Source organism: Triplophysa dalaica, chromosome 4, assembly GCF_015846415.1.
Source record: "Triplophysa dalaica isolate WHDGS20190420 chromosome 4, ASM1584641v1, whole genome shotgun sequence".
NCBI classification, from domain to species: domain Eukaryota; kingdom Metazoa; phylum Chordata; class Actinopteri; order Cypriniformes; family Nemacheilidae; genus Triplophysa; species Triplophysa dalaica.
In genome coordinates this window covers 9,552,894-9,571,420 of record NC_079545.1, presented here as the reverse complement: position 1 = coordinate 9,571,420, position 18,527 = coordinate 9,552,894, and the positions used below count along the sequence as shown (strand labels likewise).

Genomic DNA, 18,527 nt, shown 5'->3' with positions numbered 1-18,527 from the left:
CTAAAAACTAAGATCAAAATAAGAATAGTTATCTCTGTTAAATATATTGTTTTGATTTATGAGACATTTATTAACCCCCTTGAAGTCATTTGGATAACTTTAATGATGGATGTGTGTGTTTGGGGGCCTTACTACTATGGGCACTGTAGAAGAAGATAATATGATGCCATTTAAATATAAAATTATCCTTTTGTGTTCAACTGAACAAAGTAAGTCATACATCTGGGGTTAAATGAGGTTAGAAGAGGGTGAGTAAATGTAAAAAGAATTGTCATTTTTAGGTGAACTTTCCCTTAAAGTGATTGAGAGAATTTTCTAACTTTTTTAGAGATCTGATTTGCCAATGAGCTAATAACTGACTGAAGAGTATGGTTTATTTGATAAACTGGTTTTAAGGAGACAAGGTCTTTTCTTGTTACTATTACTTTACCAAAAAGTCTGTGAACAAGTCAAACATTTGTTTCCCCCACAAAAAAATCGCCCAAAATATAGCTTTACAAATACCGAACAGAGCTAACGTATCAGTTGTAGATGGTAATTGACCTTACATGTCTTTGATTTGAATCGCTCGCCGAACATCATTAAGGGTCACATTATCATCTGATGATATCATATACCAGTAACCTGCCCACTGGTGAGTTGGCGAGATATTTTATTTACGAGCCAATTTTTACTCTGTGTTAATTTTGCACCTTGGTAAAAGGGAATATATTCTTCTGCATCTCTTGGTCTTCGTCTGAGGGGAGCAAACTACTTCAAACTTCTAAGCGGGCCTCTTCCTCAACACCTTTGTGTACCAGGAGCTGCCTGTTATGGCCTAGTTCCATATCCTGTCTGAATCCAGGCCACAGCTGTCAGCCGTCGGCAGGACCTTTAGTTGCTCCTATAAACAGTTCTGTCATGTCCAGCTTCTCCCATAATTCCTTGCTGCCTGATTTCCATTTCTTTCCATTTGATCTGTTCCATCCAAACTTAGCCCACAGAATCAATTTTCCAGAATTCCACAATTGCGCTTTATGTTCTCACGGCATTCCAAAACCTTTCCCCCGATTTGATGTTTTTCAGACATCACAGCTCAAACGGAATCCTGTGAGGTCCGGCAGGACTGGAAGCCCTCTTTCCTGAGCAATGAGGAATTCACCCAGTTAATGCTGGAGGTAACCGTCACGTCTACCTCATCCACTTTAAGTATTTTCCTAATCCTGTGGGGATACTTTACCCTTTAGCTGTAGTTAAGTACTGGGCTGTCAACACATCTTGTATTTTTCTAGGCTGTGAGATGCCTTACAGAATTGCTTCTGCCTAAAGGTGTAGCCTACTTTGAAGGAAAGTTAAATGTGTGTTACAAATAAAGAGAACTTGTACAAATCTTTCTTTAATCTGACATCAGAATCAGTGGAGGAGTCTGATCCCTGTACACTTCTTTCCAGCTGTTCATAGGGAATGTTTGAATTAGTCGCACATCAAGGAAATATTCACACATGAACATTTCCATTCAAAAACAAACTCTGGGTTCTCTCTGTCCCAATATACTGAAAGTCTGAGAGACTGAAACACACATGTGGATGCAACTACAAAACAGAGTTTTGTGTCGTTTTCTGCATAAATAGAATTGATTTACATACTTTTTTGTGAATAAAGTTTTTGCTCTCTCTGCAATTCCTCCGATTGTTCTGTGGATTTTTTTCTTAAAGGAATAGTTTACTCAAATTACAATCACAGCTTTGTCATGCTTGTGCATATTGGCACATAAAGATGCATTGAGACAGGTTTGGAGAGAGGTTTGGAGTAAAATTTGATTCAAGTTTTTACTTTAAGTTTATTAATGTACTTTATTAATGTTGTATTGTTGGCAGCTTTACATGAAAAATCAATTATAAAAGAGGAAAATGTATATAATACACACATAAGAATTCATGGTGTCATTGCAAAAAACTTAAACTTTTCATAAAACTACAGGACGTGTTGCCAGAGAATATGATATATGCCAATTTTGGGGGACTATTCCTTGACAGGATTTGCTAAATCATAAAATCGTTGTTTGTTTTGTTATGGCAGGCATTGGATGGATTCCTGATAGCTCTAACTACTGATGGGAACATCATATATGTTTCTGACAGTGTCTCCTCTCTCATTGGTCATCTGCCGGTAAGTCGGGACGGGGTTGGGGTTGGTTGTGATGTTGTGCAAAAAACTAAAAAGTCTTGATTCTTTACTTATCAGATCAGTGGTTCTCAATGGGGGCTGGGGCCACAAGATGGATCTAGGGATAACAGTTTTGTGGCATTTTATGACATTTAGAAAATTATCCTAAATAAGTGTAATAAACTGATTGTATAATAAAATATTGTTTAGTCTTAATCAAGTTCTAATTTAAGATTATATGTCTTTTTGAGGGGGGCACAAAGCAATTTTATTAGATGAATTCTGCATTTTAATAACACGTTTGCCAAAATAATGATATGAAGAATGCAATTGTCATGCTTTTCTAAACTTAGGTAACACAGCCCACACACAGCAGATTTTCTGTAGGCTGTGGACAGCAACCCTCAGAAATCGCTTCATATTTTGAAACTTTAAATGTCTTATTTGTATAGTGTCTACAAATCATGAGATGTCAAATGCTTGTCTTTTAATTACATGGCTTCACTTTTTATAGAAAAAGTTCATAAACCACAATCAATATACAGCCACAGAGAAAAATTAAGTTAAGACGATTTAAAAGACCATTTTCAGTTTTTCCAAATTTGCTATTTCTAAGTATGTGTTCAGGTAATATCGCGTTTCATTCTGTGAACTACTAACAATATTTCTACCAAATTTGAAATAAAAATATTCTTTCTATTTGCATTTATTTGCAGTAAATGAAAACTGGAGAAACAGGTCAATATAACAGAAAAGATGCTCTGTATTTTTTTAGACCTCAAATACTGCAAAGAAAACATGTTCATATTCGCTTTCAAGCAATACAACAGTTATATTTCTACATGTATTTAGGAAAGGTTCTCAAATTCTTTTTTGTGTAATAACCTCAGTTCGATCACAGGTTTTCGTGTCTTTCACATTGGTGTTGTCACTCCTGAGGTCTGCTTTTGTTAAAATTTAACAGACACTGGACTGGAACGGCCACAATACATCTAGAAATGCTGCTTAAGTGAACATTTGGAATGGTCTCTAAACTTTTTTCGCGCCTGTATTCCTCTTCCTAATGCTAAAAAGCATTCACATTACCATAAAACTGTTTTATGTAATCTGCTTCTGATATTGTTGTTATATTCCTATAATGGTCAGTTGCATCACTGTCCTACCGTCATGCCCTTTGACCTTATTAAACAAGAGCTTAGCACACCCCTGTTGAGGAAGAGAACAGCCTGCAGTCAGGAAGCTCTTAAGGTCATGTCTGGCCATTGTTGTGGATTCATCTACTCTGACTGCCCTAATAGTCTCATGATTTTGAAGCGATAATGCTTTACAATGGTTGTGTTTTATTCATATATTGTAGGACTTACAATCATCAAGCTTTTGAGGTTTTATGGGTAACAAATAAAATTGATGCTGTACATAAGCGCTGGAAATGAGGCGCACTGTGTATTGCTGATGGAGCGGGGAGTGACGTTGCCATGGATACTGTTGTGTCTCAGTCAGATATGGTGGACCAGAACATTTTGAACTTCCTGCCGGAGCGAGAGCACGGAGAGGTGTATAAACTTCTGTCATCACACATGCTTCTGACAGAGCCGTCTGCCGTCGACCTCATCAACAGCAGTGAGTATACAAACACACAAAATGCTTGTTTTAACACATAGTTTAAATTTAAGTACTGTATATTCACACAAAGACTCAGATGACCCCTATCAAAATGACTAAGTAGAATCTTTATGATTGGCCACCTGTAATATACTGCGAGTCAGTGCTCTGTTATTAGCTGGCTGTGGTGTGCTCTATGATTAGACTCAAATCTAATTATAGAGTCTCTCTGTGTGCCCTGTAATACAGATTATCTGTTACAACACACTCATAATCCCACACATAGCTCTAACCCTGATCCCAATCCCTAAGAGAGAGAGAGACCGGTAGAAAGAAACGGAAATGAATAAGAGAGTCAGAGAATTAATAGATGAAAATGACGAATTGTTCTTGGCCGGTCGCCCTGTTCATACTGGTCACACTTAGTTCAGTGCCCACACACACACATACACACACTTTGCTCAGGGTCTGTCAGGTCATAGTACTCTATTTTAGGCTAATCATCAAAGGCACACTGGGGCCACAGCCATAATAGACCATTAAACTCAACCTCGAGTGTATGTGTGTATCTTGGCAACTGAATTGCTCTGTTCTTATAGCTGCTAACAATGTCTTTCCTTCCTGTTTTTATTTCCCCTCTTCTCTCTCTCTCTCTCTCTCTCACTCCCTCCCTCTCTAATCATCAGGCGAGACGCACATCGAGTTCTGCTGTCATTTAGCGAGAGGAAATGTTGACCCAAAAGAACCGCCCACTTACGAATATGTCAAATTCGTTGGTGATTTTAAGTTTCATAACAATGGTGGGTTTTAACATCAGCCCGACTCACACACAACATCAACTGAGCTGATTCATGCACAGTCTGTTGAATCATACGGCTCTCATCGCATTCTGTGAGCAAGACAGCGTTTTCTGTCAGCGTGTATTTGTCTTGCTGTCCATTTGGAGTGGGAACTTTTGCACTCAACAAGATTATTGTGCCATCTCCTCATTTCACATTCAGTAATAGTCATTTTTTCAGAATGTTAGGTTTTTTTGCTAACACTTCAGTATAGGGGGCAATTCTCACTATTAACTAGTTGTTATTAGCATGCCTATTATTGGCATATTGGCTGTGTATTAGTTCTCATAAAGCACATATTCTGCATGATTATACTCTACATCCCTAATCCTAGCCAATACCTAAACCTAATAACTACCTTACTAACTATTGATAAGCAACAAAGAAAGAGTTAATTGGGGGAAAAGTAATAGATAATGGTTATAATGAAGTGTGACCGTTTTTCCCCTGGAATTTATATTAACGTTTTTAATGGCTCATATTGAGACCACGTTGGCCTACCTAAAGTAGTTTACCTCTACGGCCTGACCAATCAGCTTGCAGGACCAGTACTATACAAAGTACACATTTATACAGTACAAATAAACTTTCTTGTAGCACAATTTTTAGACAGAACATTGTTCATTTTTATGTAAATGTATTAAGCGATTTAAATGTCCAGTGTATGAAATTTAGTGCCATCTAACGGTGAGGTTGCGAATTGCAACCAACGGCTCACTCCAGCCCTCCCGTTCGAAAGCACTATAGTGGCTGACCTAGAACAAAGATGTCGCAACATTTTAGCTTCTTTTTACAAAGGAGGTAGCGTATTTACGAAACACGCTCCGTGGGGCAGTTTATTCGTTTAGGGCGACATGGCGAATTTCATGCAAGGGGATGCGCTGTGTATGTAGATAGAAATAGTTAATTCTAAGTTAATAAAAACATAACGCTTTGTTACCTAAGGTCTTTATACACGGCATATGCACATTATAGTGGCCATGCTACAGAATTGGTGCAGAGTTGGAACATCTTGATTTTTTTTTAATGGATGTAAATTGTATAATATCATTAATTTTTATTTGTAATTTCAGAAAGTTTTGAAATATTCTTCCTCACACCAAAATTTTGTCACTACCGAAGCACAATAATATATGATTTAGTAAGAAGGATGATATTAACATTTTAAGTTTTTTAAAAATATATTTTCAAGATCTAAAACATTTTTTTTCACATGTAAATCAATAACAGTTCAAATTTTAACAATATTTTGAGTGTAATTTATGAGGTTTGTTGTATTTTGAATCCAATCTTTTGACAAAACCTCTCATGTTTCGGTCGTGACACACACATTTTCAGTAGTGATGGTAATGTTTTGGTAGTGATCACAATATTTAATGTGCAGAGCTGAATCAGAATTTCAACATTTTATGTTGATACAAATAACTAACTACTGTATGTTTCACATACACACCCAGCAAATATAGCAGACACACATTTGACAGTTAATATCTAATAGAAAACCTACAGCTCACATACTATATCACTACTAAAACATACTAAAATTCTAATTAATGGCATAACTGCATGGAGTTTTGTTTATTTCCCCAAATAATGGATTAAGTGTTCCTTTTTATCACTACCAAAACAATTTGGGGTTTACTTTTGAGTCTAGCACAAATATGCTAATCAACACAAGGTTAGCAAGCACAGTTCTGAACAGATGTTAACACATAATAAAAGTTTGCTTAATTGTAGGAAAAAGATGTTTGGTAGTGACGTTCCTTAAAGTTACCCAGAGATTTTCTGACTTTTGAACACATTTACTTCAAAATGATAAAACCGATAAGCGGCCAAGTCTACTCACCATGTAGATTTTAGAGAGAGGGACACGGTAATAATTCTTGATAAATAAAGTATGGTTAAATCAGTTTCAGCCAATGGACTAAAACATACAATGTTATGGTAGTGACATAAAAATCAGGGACACTTTTTTTACATAAAGTTTAATCATTTAAAAATAAAATAAATATTTTTGGAACTTAATGCAAAAACTAGAAATAAATCTCATCTTCATAAATTAAATTTAGGGTTCGGTTTCATGACACCCATCTCCCAATTGAAAGTACACAATAAATGATAATTTTATATATATTAAACTTACCGATATTATAAATATTATTGTGACTTTCGATAGATGATAGAAGAATCTTAAGAATTGAATTTTTTTTAAATGTGTTATTTTTTCTTACGGCAGTTTGCAAAAATTCTGTAGAATGGCCCGCATTACATTGCATTTCTGTCAATTAATACTCCAAAGAAATACACATTGCACCTTTAATTATAGAGAAAACAGTCAAACATTGTGTGTCTGTTTTACAGTGCCTCTGTCCTCTATAAACGGGTATGAGCTGGCGTTCCCACGCACACTTCAGTCCTCACTGGAAGAGCAGATCTGTCTCGTAGCCACGGTGAGACTGGTGACCCCCCAGTTCCTGAAGGTAAGCGAGCACCTCCACAAACTACACACATTGATTTGCTTGTATACACACTTGCGTACGCACAAAGTTAATATTACATACAAACTACATGTATTAAACATTGTGTGAAAGGAATGACACTCCTATTGTGTGTGTGTTTTAAAGGATCTGTGTAACGTGGAGGATGTATGTGATGAATTCACATCGAGACACAGTCTGGAATGGAAATTTCTCTTCTTGGATCACAGGTGTGTCAAACGCTGCTGTGACTGAATTATGCAAACGTATCTTCTCTGGGTTTGGTTGGTGAGAGTTCAATGTCATTGGTTTGATTCATTCATCGGTTGCTGATCCATTTACATTCGTTAATTCAGCCTTTCCGTTGTCCCAGGGCCATCTGCGGGGGCAGAAATGTCGTCATTTCTCACGCACATATTTTAATGGGATCTCTTTTTTTCTGTGGTGGCCATTCATAAATTCCCGGGTAGAGATTACCTAATCAGAATGCATTTCTGACCCCACGAGAGTTACATAACTGTGTGTGTGTAGGTTAGGAACTGAATGTCCTGTTCCCTACAGATCTAAAAATGGATGCTCAAGCTGCCTTATAAAGGTGAAATATGTAATTCCTGGAATGCTACTGTCACCGAGTCGACTTACAAACATGCCTGAAAATTTACAGCTAAACAGATAGTCCTGCCCCAAAGAAAGCGTTTTGAAAGACGTACACTTTTTGGGGACATTACGTATTCTGTACTTAAATGAGTAGCCTGATCACAGGCGTTTTACTTTATGTTATTAATCTCTGGTTGCCATGGCGATAAGTGGCGTTACATGCTCCTCATAAGCCTCCGTGTTGTTTTATTCCTCGGGTCACAGGAGTAAGCGAGGAAGTGCCCCTTTTTTTGTGGATTAAAGAAACAAACAGCAGTGTTTAGGGTCGCGCATAAAAAATGAGGGGTGTTGTGGCTCTTTTAATGAGAGCGGACATTCTGTTTCAAGTGTGTGTGTTTTTCTCCACAGGGCCTCTCCTATCATTGGCTACCTGCCCTTTGAGGTTTTGGGGACATCGGGTTACGATTACTACCATGTGGATGACCTGGAGCTCATTGCTCAGTGTCATAAACAATGTAAGTGTTATCTCTATGTCTCTCGCTCACTCTCCCTTTCTGGCTTTTCAAACTAGGTCAGTTTACCGTCTTGGTACAGTGATGTTTGTTTTAATCACAGAGTATGTTAAAAAAGACAGAAACAAACTCTCCGATGTTTTTTGGAGACTGTTGATCTTGCGTCTGTGTGTATGTATTGCAGTGATGCAGTGCGGGAAGGGAAAATCATGTTACTATCGGTTCCTGAGTAAAGGACAGCAGTGGATCTGGCTGCAGACACACTATTACATCACATACCACCAGTGGAACTCCAAACCAGAGTTTATCGTCTGCACACACAACGTGGTCAGGTAAAAACACACAAAACTACATACATATGGAAAGTATGCACATACCACAGCTCACCGCACACAAATTAGCAGCTAAACACACATTCATTCAACTAGATGCCATTTTAAGTCTCTCTTTAGATTTATAAATGCTTCCTAAATGTTTGAAATACTTTATTGCATATTTCTATTAAAAGGATAGAATATAGGAATCTAATCCAAGTTGTTAATTTTTAATAAATGGTTTAACAAAGTGTTTTTTAATACTCTTTGTCCACCTAGTGGTCAGTTTGCATTACTACTGATTTAAAAGTTTTGCTGGAGGCTAAAAAACACTACATGACTTTCCTCACGCTCAGTCTGGACTTGTTGCAGAAAGTCTGTGTAAGTCTGCAGAGTTGATCACTTGGTGTGTTTCTATCTGAAACAATTAAAAATGTGTGCAAGTGTATGATGTCTAGTTTAGAAAAAAATCTGTTCAGATTTCTTTAAGTGTATTCTAGCTATTAAAGTGATAGTTCACCCAATAATTAAATTCTTTGATCAATCACACACCATCGTGTCATCTCAAACAGAAAGAAAAAAAGATGAACACAAAATCAAATCTTTTCTCAAAATAAGAAACAACACGAGGATCAATAAATAATGACATTATTGACATGATCACTATTTTTAAGTAAACTATACCTTTAAAGTAAAAACAATAAAAAAAATGTATCCTATCCCGTTCATGATATCATTTAGCATGTTTAGTGCACATTATTCCAAAGTATAAAATAGAATTTAATCTTTCATTATAATGTCATTTTTTCTTCGTCTGAAATGGCTTTCTTACCAATCATGTCCCGCACTCCATTTTCGTCTTGTAAAATATCCTGTTTCATTCAGGACACGTTATGGAAGTAAACACAGATGCAAACGCACCTGGAGTCCTCTACAGATGGACAAACAAGTTACAAGTAAACACAAAATCCTAAATTTTTCTCTCCCCCTCTCTGTAAAGTTATGCTGAAGTCCGAGCGGAGAGAAGGAGAGAATTTGGATTGAAGGAAACCTCATCTGATATGGCGACGTCCTCAATCAAGGTGCTAAGAACCACAAGGATGCACAATTGTATGAGCTTATCTAAACTGGGACATGTTACCATACAAAGATTTTTTTTATTTTTTTAGGAGCAGGAGGTGTTTTTAGACATGTGTCCTCCCTTGGATGCTCCGCGGGACAGAATCAGCAGCACGCGATCGGTGTCGTCGCCAAGCTCTATAAAATCATCGCACACGGCGCTGTCCGACTCGGCATGTGAGCACTTTAGCATGTTTCACACACCGTGCATATACATTAGAAAACCATATGAATGAAATCCTGTGTGTGTGTGTTTAGCAAACTCCTCGGTGAGGTACACAGAGCCATGCCCGTCGTCACGGCAACCTGCCTCCATCGGTCCAGAGAAGTCATCCAGCAGAATGCCAAACAGCGGATCAAAGGTACAAACACACATCCACAAACTGTTGCAATGTGTGAAACAAGTTTGTGTGTGTATCTAAAACCATCCATTGTTTGTTTGTTTGTAGAACCGGATAAAAAGGCAGAGCTCTTCTGAGCCTACGTCTCTCTCCCCCTCCTGCAGTCAACATTCCACCATGGTCAGTCTCCCCCAACCCCTCTTTTTCTCGATTCATTCTCCCTCTGTTTCTCTTTTGTTGTGTAAGTATAGCTGCAGTTTAGTGTCGGTTGTAATCTTAGAATAGAATTTGTGGCTTTTCTTGGCTCGGTGTATAGTGGGGTGAGTGAGTGTGCTCCATGTTCTCTTTGTGTGTGGGTTGCAGACACAAGCTTTGTACGGATTCCAGCAGCCTCATTTAGGCGTAATGCATCAACTAAAGGAACAGCTGGAAGAGAGAACACGCATCCTACAAGCTGACATTAAAACTCAGCAGCAAGAGCTGCACGACATTAAAGAGAAACTACAAATCGCTAATTTACAGGTACACACGCAATCACATATGCTTGCATTATTAGAGCCTGATGTCCTGTGTTGGGTGTAACTAGTTACTAAGTAATTAGTTACTGTAACTTAATTACTTTTCATTGGAAAAGGTAAAGTAATGGATAACTCTTATTTTTTCTGTAATTTAATTACAGTTACTTCTGATATAATTGAACTAAATGCTGAACTAAATTTTTGAGTAAATTAAAAGAGACGATTCATGTCTGTCCTTTAATCAATTCTAATGAAGGTTGATGAAGGATATTTAAAGTAATTAGTAATAAGTAATTAAATACTTTTTGGAGAGAGTCATTTGTACAGTAATCTAATTACACTATTGAATATGTCATTAGTAAATAGTAATTCATTACCTTTTCTGAGAAACTTAACTAACACTGGTGGTGTCAAAGGAATTCATATCTATTTAACAAAATGGCTCATTGGTATCAACTTGTAGGAAGTGAGTTGTATGAAAGCGTACAATTACAACTTAAATAAAATACTAAAGTCTCTCCTGTGAACTTAACCGTCATTGGCGTGAAAGCAAATAAAACCAAAGTGTATGAATGACTGTCAATTCCGATACACTGGATTTCAAAATTCACAACTTTTTAGGAAATGGAAAAAACACTTTAGTGGTTGGTTAGATATTTGTAAAACCCAGTTAAAAGCATAATAATAATGATTAATGTCAAATTTTTTTTTACAAAATTACAGCAGCAATATTTTGTTATCAGTATTCAATATTTCAAATTTGCTTTTATTTTTATATTTTTTGTTTTCATGGTAAGTGTTCAGCAATTTTGTTAAGTCCATTTTATTATTTATTTATTTCCTTGTTTATTGCTATATTAGTCTAATACTGTTTTTTGTTTTAGTGTTAGTTTGGTTTTGTCATCCATAACACATGTTTATTTCCCTTTTTTAATATTTTTGTTTTCATAGACTGACATTTTTTAATGTTTAGACCGTCGGCCAATGTCAACGCTTGACCTCACTAATGCTCTTCTGTAGGGAATAAATCCCCATCGTAGATGTGCCTGCATCTGTTGGAAAGCCTTCTGAGAAATGTGGAAAGTGTTGGGGGAAGACAAACTCCCTGTTAATCCCAATGCACAAGCACATACTCTATGAGTGTACTGTTTGTGTGGACACAGACCCATAGCCTTATGTAGTGTATTTTTAAGCAATGCAAACTCCTTCTGTTTGCTGTTGAGAACACAGAGCATTTATTGTACTGATCTGATTAATAAAGTAATAAATAGCAACATGCATGGTTCTAAACATTGTGTTTGGAATCATGTGTCGGCAGATGCTACTTCAGCAACCTATACAGGGAGAGTTTACTGCTTCAGGTCCGCAGCAGCAGGGTCCAGGCAGGGCAACCCAACATGGCACACATCCCAAACCTCAACACTGTGTCTCACATTCACCTCACACACTGCACAGAGAACCGCCGAGTAGCTCATCTGCTCAGGTACACTTACTCGTATAAAAAATATACATTATACACCACACATACATGTTCACATAAACAATCTCGGTTGTTTTTTGTGTGTTAGGTGCAGCCAAGACTGGTGCAGAGTGGACAGATGCAGGCTGTCAGTGTTCCAATGCAGACACACACGAGTCTGACCACACCATTCTACAGCAATCCAATGATGTTCTCTCCGAATCACGGACACAGAACCCAACACGAAACCCATTGCCATAGACAAACACACACCGAGTACAGCCAGGATCCACAGCTACGGTAACATAACACGCATTGAAACATGAACAAAATACACAACACATGCGCTTTTTGAGAGGGAAGCATCTCCGTTCCTTAAAGAATGACAGGAGTGGTTTATTTGCAGAGGTGGGTAGAGTAGCCCAAAATTGTACTCAAGTAAAAGTACTGTTACTTCAGAATAATTTGACTCAAGTAAAAGTAAAAAGTAGTCATCCAAATAATTACTTGAGTAAGAGTAAAAAAGTGCTTGGTTAAAAAACTACTCAAGTACTGAGTAACTGTTGAGTAACGTCTGATTTATTTTTTAACAAGCATTCAATCAGACAGACACAAATACAGTGTGTGTGTGTGTGTGTGTGTGTGAGAGAGAGAGAGAGAGAGAGAGAGAGAGAGAGAGAGAGAGAGAGAGAGAGAGAGAGAGAGAGTGTGTGTGTGTGTGTTTGTGACAAAAAATGCAGAAACAAACAACTTCGCAAAAGAATTACTCAGTGATGTCACTATTAAGCTTCAACAGTAGTTGGTTCTCAAGGTTCTTGCTGTGAAGCTGTGATCGTTTTTCAGTGAACAGGAGTCCTTAATGACTGAAAAGTCTAAATTAAATTAAAATAACAATTAATTTGAAAGTTAATTTGCTACATTTCAGATTAATATATTTGTTTTCCTTAAAATTTTATTTAACAGTAACTTCAACACTTTGCAGTTTGAATGATGTCCTGCATAAACAAAATGATGGAAAATGTTTATGTTTCCACTGTTCGATATTGCCCACGCCTCATACACACACACAGATATAAGTAAACACTTTGTGACTTTTCGATAGCGCCCACGTCATTCTCTCTCTCTCTCACACAACATACTAAAGCATTGCAATGCAAACGCAGCCCGCTTCAGAGCTAAAGCGGGACTACAGATTAAGTGTCCCTAAAGAACCCACGTATCTAACAGTAGTTCTGCATTATATTAATTAATTTGCACGCGAGTTTTATTTATTTTTATACCGTGTAAGTTATTTTCTGTGTAAGTTAAATGTATGCACCGAACCGTGACGCCCATACCATTTCGGTTCAATGCAAATACATGTACCGTTCCACACATAATATATATAGGAAATGTTTAAAACATATGTTACCTAAAAGACAAACATTCGTCTATCCACAGCATAAAAAAAACGATTTTAGAACACAAACCGCTACATGTTTCCTCAAATTAGATGTTGAGTTTTTGAATGCTGAAATGTCCTTTTGTTTTGGGAGACACAGAAGACACCGCATAATGTAGCTGCTGTTTCGCACTTTTATTAAAGTAAACATGCTTTCAATATGAGGCCAGGGGTGTTCCTCCTCGGCTGTGTCTGCATTGCCGATGGTTGATTGTGACATTTTAGTTTTGCTACGACTGTAAACTAACCCGTCCCGCCGAACACCGCTGAGATTGAGTATGGTCACGTGACGAGACTGCGCAACTACGTTTGATTGGTGAAACACAGTCACATGGTAGAGCCTTTGGCAGAAGTCTCACTCTCTGTCAAAATAAAACAATGACGCGTAGAATTTTAAAGAGGTCAAAAGAAAAGTAACGAGCTTATTGTAGCCTAATGTAGCGGAGTAAGAGTACAGTTTCTTCTTCACAAATCTACTCAAGTAAAAGTAAAAAGTATAGTGATTTAAAACTACTCCTAGAAGTATAATTTTTTCAAAAACTTACTCAAGTAAATGTAACGGAGTAAATGTAACTCGTTACTACCCACCTCTGTTTATTTGTATTATAGTTCATAAAAAATTCAAGCCACAGTTTATTCACCCATGTTGTTCAAAACCTGCATATGGCTCTTACTGTGGAACCCAAATGAAGATATTTTTTGATTTTTTTTTGTTCTGTAATTCATTCAGGTGAAGGTGAGTAAATTAAGGAATTTTTAATTTTTTGGTGTACTATCCCTTTAAATCAAAAAGAATGGACCTGTATCTTTACTGTTTGGAACCTAATTTCCTGTCAAGCTGGCTTTCGTTGTAATCGGCCATGTTCTCTCATAAACAGGATGCTGCTGAACCAGCCAATGCAGACGCTTGTACCAGACAGCAGTGGGGGAGCATCTTCTCAATGCAGTTCAGCTGTTCTACAAACCAAGTCAGTTTATGCTAGTGTATTTTTGCTTCCAAATCTCATTTCTTTTCTAAACGTTTTTGATTTGTTTGTTTGTGTGTGAACATTACAGATATCCTCTAGACCAGCAGATGATGGCTCCACCCTTCCCTGTGCAACAGATGAATTGCAACGCTGTACTTGTCCCCTCCCCTGTCTTCACCTCACCAATCATGATCCCCCATAATAGTTTCATCTCCCACCAGGCCACGCCCACCTACACGCCTCACCCGTCAGCTACGCCGCACAGCTTACCACTACAGCAGCCTCATCAGTTCTTTCAGGTAAACAAACCACAAATTTATTCAATATGGGCCTTGAGTCTTTTTAGTCGGCAAAACAACTGCATCGACAAATGAGTCACATTCAACCGTTCATAAGAATGACTCATGAGTCTCATATTCTTTGTCACCCTTTATTTTATGATTCAGCTCATGGATTATACAAAAACAATTTTGATACCAATTTTTTTTTTCACAGATGCAGCCTCAGGGTCTGATTCACAGTGCTCCCACACAGGCCTTATTCCATACCCCAAATGTTCCACAGCAAAGCACCGTGGGATACCTACAGCCACCCCAACAACAACAACAGCAGCAGCAGCACCAACATACCCAGTCCGGCAACCTGTTGGACTACAGGAACATGCTCCCCCGGTAGCCCCGCTCACAGGGAGAAGCCAAGAGTTTGCAGAGAAAGCATGCTGAGCAATTAGCTCTGTGGCATGAGTGAAAGGAATGATGGGAAGGGACTATCGGCTCAGGCTCCCTCTGGAGCCAAATCAAGAAAGCCAAAGTCCCTCACAGTCCCCATGATTGCGCACGATGGCATCCCAAGGCTCTGCCCTGCCCAGACCGCCCATAGATGCTGGGATGCGTTGGAGGAGCCCGAGGGGGCGTGACCCATCTGGTATTCGTGGAGGCAGGGGAAGCTCGGAGCGGTCGAGCAGATGCTCTTATTGACGATATTAAGAACTGGATGCGAAGTGGATATGAAAGATGCTAAGACTTGAGCTGTGGTTATATTTGTTCCTATGGAGGTTTTTGGCACTTGTTACAGCTAGATTGTGTTATCTGGAAATTTCAACAGACACAAGAGAGACAAAATTAAGCAATCAAGAAATGCCTTGACAGTTGGGTGATAGAACAGCTGTGAGTGATGTCACATTTTGTCATCACTTACAAAAATGAGTAACAACACAAGTTAAGTGAGAATTCCCCCCAAAAAAACAACAGAATTGTAAAAAAACTGCAGGGCTCATCTTCACAGATCATAACCTACAAATCCTTTTCTTCTGAGCTTTGTGTATGAGCGGTTGTTTTGGAGGAGAGGAGCCAGGCACAGGAAAGAACAGGGTCAAACCTCTCTTGTACTTTAGCTTTATGGCCAGACAGACATTATGTTAACATTAACATATAGAAACTTGAATAACGTTAAAATATTTAAGAACAATTTTAGGGTCAACAATTAACTTTTCTACCTTTGTTCCGAGATCTACTGTACATATTGTTCCTCCGCATGAGTTATGAAAGCTCATTAAGAACAGACGTACATTTCAAATCTCGTTTTTTTCAGGTAAAGCGTGTTGACTCTCTACACGAAAGGTTCTCATTTGTTATTTTGAGGTGTTTCAGACATCTGTGACCCAGATTGTCAACATGTTCACACAGTGAAACTGTAGTGATGTTGTCAATATCAGCACAGCAAAGTATGTGTTTGGTATTTGTTTTGGTATTCATTATTTTTCAATTGATCTGTGAAAATCTCATTGTCAGTATTATACAGAGAAAAAGCTCTGTTTAATTTGGGTGTTATAGCAGTCGTGTGACATTTTTGCGTGAGATTGAATGATTTAAGACAATCTTAATGTGATGACTTTAAACAGGGCACAGGGGTGCAGAATTAAAGGTAAAGTTCACTTTAAAAATTAACATTCTGTCATTATTTACACGCCCTCTCATCATTTCAAACCTACATGACTTTCTTTCTTCTGCAGAACACAAAAGAAGATATTTTGAAAAATGTTGGTAACAGAAAACCGTTGGGATTTTTCAGAATATCTTGTGTCTTGCTGAAGAAATAAAATGACAACAAGGTAAGTAAATGATGACAGAGTTTTAATTTTGAAGGTGAATTATTTCTCAAATATTTTCACCTACCTGTATAACTTGGGCTCACAAATACGTCTCAAATATTAGCCAAAACATGCTTATTGGGCCTTCTTCATGAAGCACAACCATAATGTTTTGCTTTTGTTTCATGAATAAGAACTTATGTCTCCCTTTCATTTCATTTTTATGTTTTGTTTGTCACTCAATAGTCAAACATTTTACCTCTTACAAAAGATTCAAAGCAAAACATCAAGAAATCACAGAATTATTTTCTTCTTCGTAGGGACTTTAAGCTGTGCTCTCCCCTGTCCTGTCAAACCTTGCACATGTAAAGACTGGTGCTGATTATTTTTGTAAAAATCTTTAAAAGTCTAAAATCAAGGTTCGTGAAAGCTTACAATATGTGCCCTTCTGCATGCTGTGCAATAAAAAAATAAGAATGTTTGTCATTTATACTTATAAAATATTTTTGTTTGTTGGCAGGTATGTTTTCTTGTATTAGCAAGAGGCATTTCATACTAGTAAAAGCCTGTTCAAATGAAAAATATTTTTGTATGATACTTCACATTCCTTTAGTTATGTATAGCAAAGTTTGAAACTCCCGCACGCTCTCAGGTGCAACATACACGGGTGTTTTGCTTTAGAAATCAATGTTTGCTTTCCAAAGCACCATAATTCAGTAGTTTTGACCGATTAAATTACTCAAAGGAAGCACTCCAGAGATTATATTTGAAATCTATAACCCTTATATTAATTTTCCCATTATTCTAACACTATATCTAACTGACCTGCCCATTTGAACCATTTCTGAACATTTTCCAAAGGTTTTTGTAAGGAGTCTGAATTGAATAACTGGTCATCTCATCACTAGAAAGATGTTTCATGTGTTTTTGTATCTTTATACATTGAATATGCTGTTTGTTGCAGCATTTCTGTGGACATGGCTTGGTTGTGCATGGATCTAAACAGCAACGGTTATGAGACTAAAATACACTACAAGACTTTTGCTCATCAGATCTGTTTAGATTTTAAAAGTCTTGTATTGTATTCCAGCCATTAGTGGGTTTTATCTGAAACCTTAAAAAGTCTGCAAGTGTACGATGCCTAAAAAAAGTCGTTTCGATTTTAAAAGTCCATTAGATGAATGCACGGCTGAGTTAGTAGGACACTGTATAATGTGCCAGGGTGTTCAGTATCAGTGCCTCTTGTTTTCACTCAAAAATAGCAAAGGCTCAACGATCCGATGTGTTCAGTCATGTGCCAGCCATTTTAGAGAAACATCTGTGTGCATCTTACCCTGAACAAAACCAGCTGCTTCCTTCTGGTTCCTTAGTTTAACAGCTATTTTGGTGTTTTCTCAAATATTTTGCCAGCCAGACTCAAACATTTAGTCTCAAATGCTCCAAGGTTTGATTGTTTTAATGTGTACATGTGTTGGCTGTGTTGTTTGCACATATGGATGTTTGCGTCTTTGTGTCTATTGGGCTGTGAGTGGTGAAGGAAAACTGACCCTCTTTTCTCTCCTGTGAAACTTAGCTCTGCTCGTGGAGACTGCACTTTATTCTCATCCCCCCGCACTTAATTCTTTTCATTTTGTAGATTTCACTCTGGCGTGGAATTCTCCCCAAAGTGTCTGTTTTCGTTTCAGGCCTTGTGGGTTTGTGTGACTGTGTGTTGGGAGTATGAGAAGAGAAGAAATGACACCTGGTGTAAACAGCCATCTCTGCCGATACTCTGCAAAAACACAAGATGTTGTAATATATGATGTATAAGCAAGATATTTAGAAAATATAGTTGTTTATTTTATAAGATGTCTAATAGAAATACATTTATATAAATTGTCTGATCTAAAAGTTAAAAACTGAGATATTTTGTAACAGTGTCTTATTTGGAGGGGAAGGTAAAGCCTTTCTGTTTTGCAGTTCAGCGAGTTGGTGTTGCACAGTTGTTGTATGGCTTGTTTACCCCTTTTTTCTTCTGTGTACATAAACCATCACAACAAGCTTTAAATATTGTTAATTATTGTTTTAATAAAATTATTAATAAAATGTTTACATTCTGAAAGAGCT

General features: G+C 37.5%; 1 protein-coding gene across 3 annotated transcripts in view; it reads left to right on the top strand.

The window, feature by feature from the left end:
- npas2 (neuronal PAS domain protein 2) overlaps positions 1-18,525 on the top strand; it is a 56,868-nt gene extending 38,343 nt beyond the window's left edge. For all 3 annotated transcript variants that reach the window (XM_056745687.1, XM_056745686.1, XM_056745685.1), the window contains exons 5-22: positions 1,066-1,157; positions 2,059-2,148; positions 3,642-3,765; positions 4,434-4,547; positions 6,948-7,066; positions 7,211-7,293; positions 8,069-8,175; positions 8,357-8,504; positions 9,487-9,568; positions 9,656-9,782; positions 9,864-9,967; positions 10,055-10,126; positions 10,310-10,468; positions 11,783-11,947; positions 12,033-12,223; positions 14,243-14,332; positions 14,421-14,631; positions 14,828-18,525. In XM_056745687.1, the coding sequence (XP_056601665.1) occupies positions 1,066-1,157; positions 2,059-2,148; positions 3,642-3,765; positions 4,434-4,547; positions 6,948-7,066; positions 7,211-7,293; positions 8,069-8,175; positions 8,357-8,504; positions 9,487-9,568; positions 9,656-9,782; positions 9,864-9,967; positions 10,055-10,126; positions 10,310-10,468; positions 11,783-11,947; positions 12,033-12,223; positions 14,243-14,332; positions 14,421-14,631; positions 14,828-15,007 (2,258 nt within the window). In that variant the 3' untranslated portion in view covers positions 15,008-18,525. The remainder of the gene's footprint in view (positions 1-1,065; positions 1,158-2,058; positions 2,149-3,641; positions 3,766-4,433; positions 4,548-6,947; positions 7,067-7,210; positions 7,294-8,068; positions 8,176-8,356; positions 8,505-9,486; positions 9,569-9,655; positions 9,783-9,863; positions 9,968-10,054; positions 10,127-10,309; positions 10,469-11,782; positions 11,948-12,032; positions 12,224-14,242; positions 14,333-14,420; positions 14,632-14,827) is intronic.
- Positions 18,526-18,527: the final 2 nt, after the last annotated feature.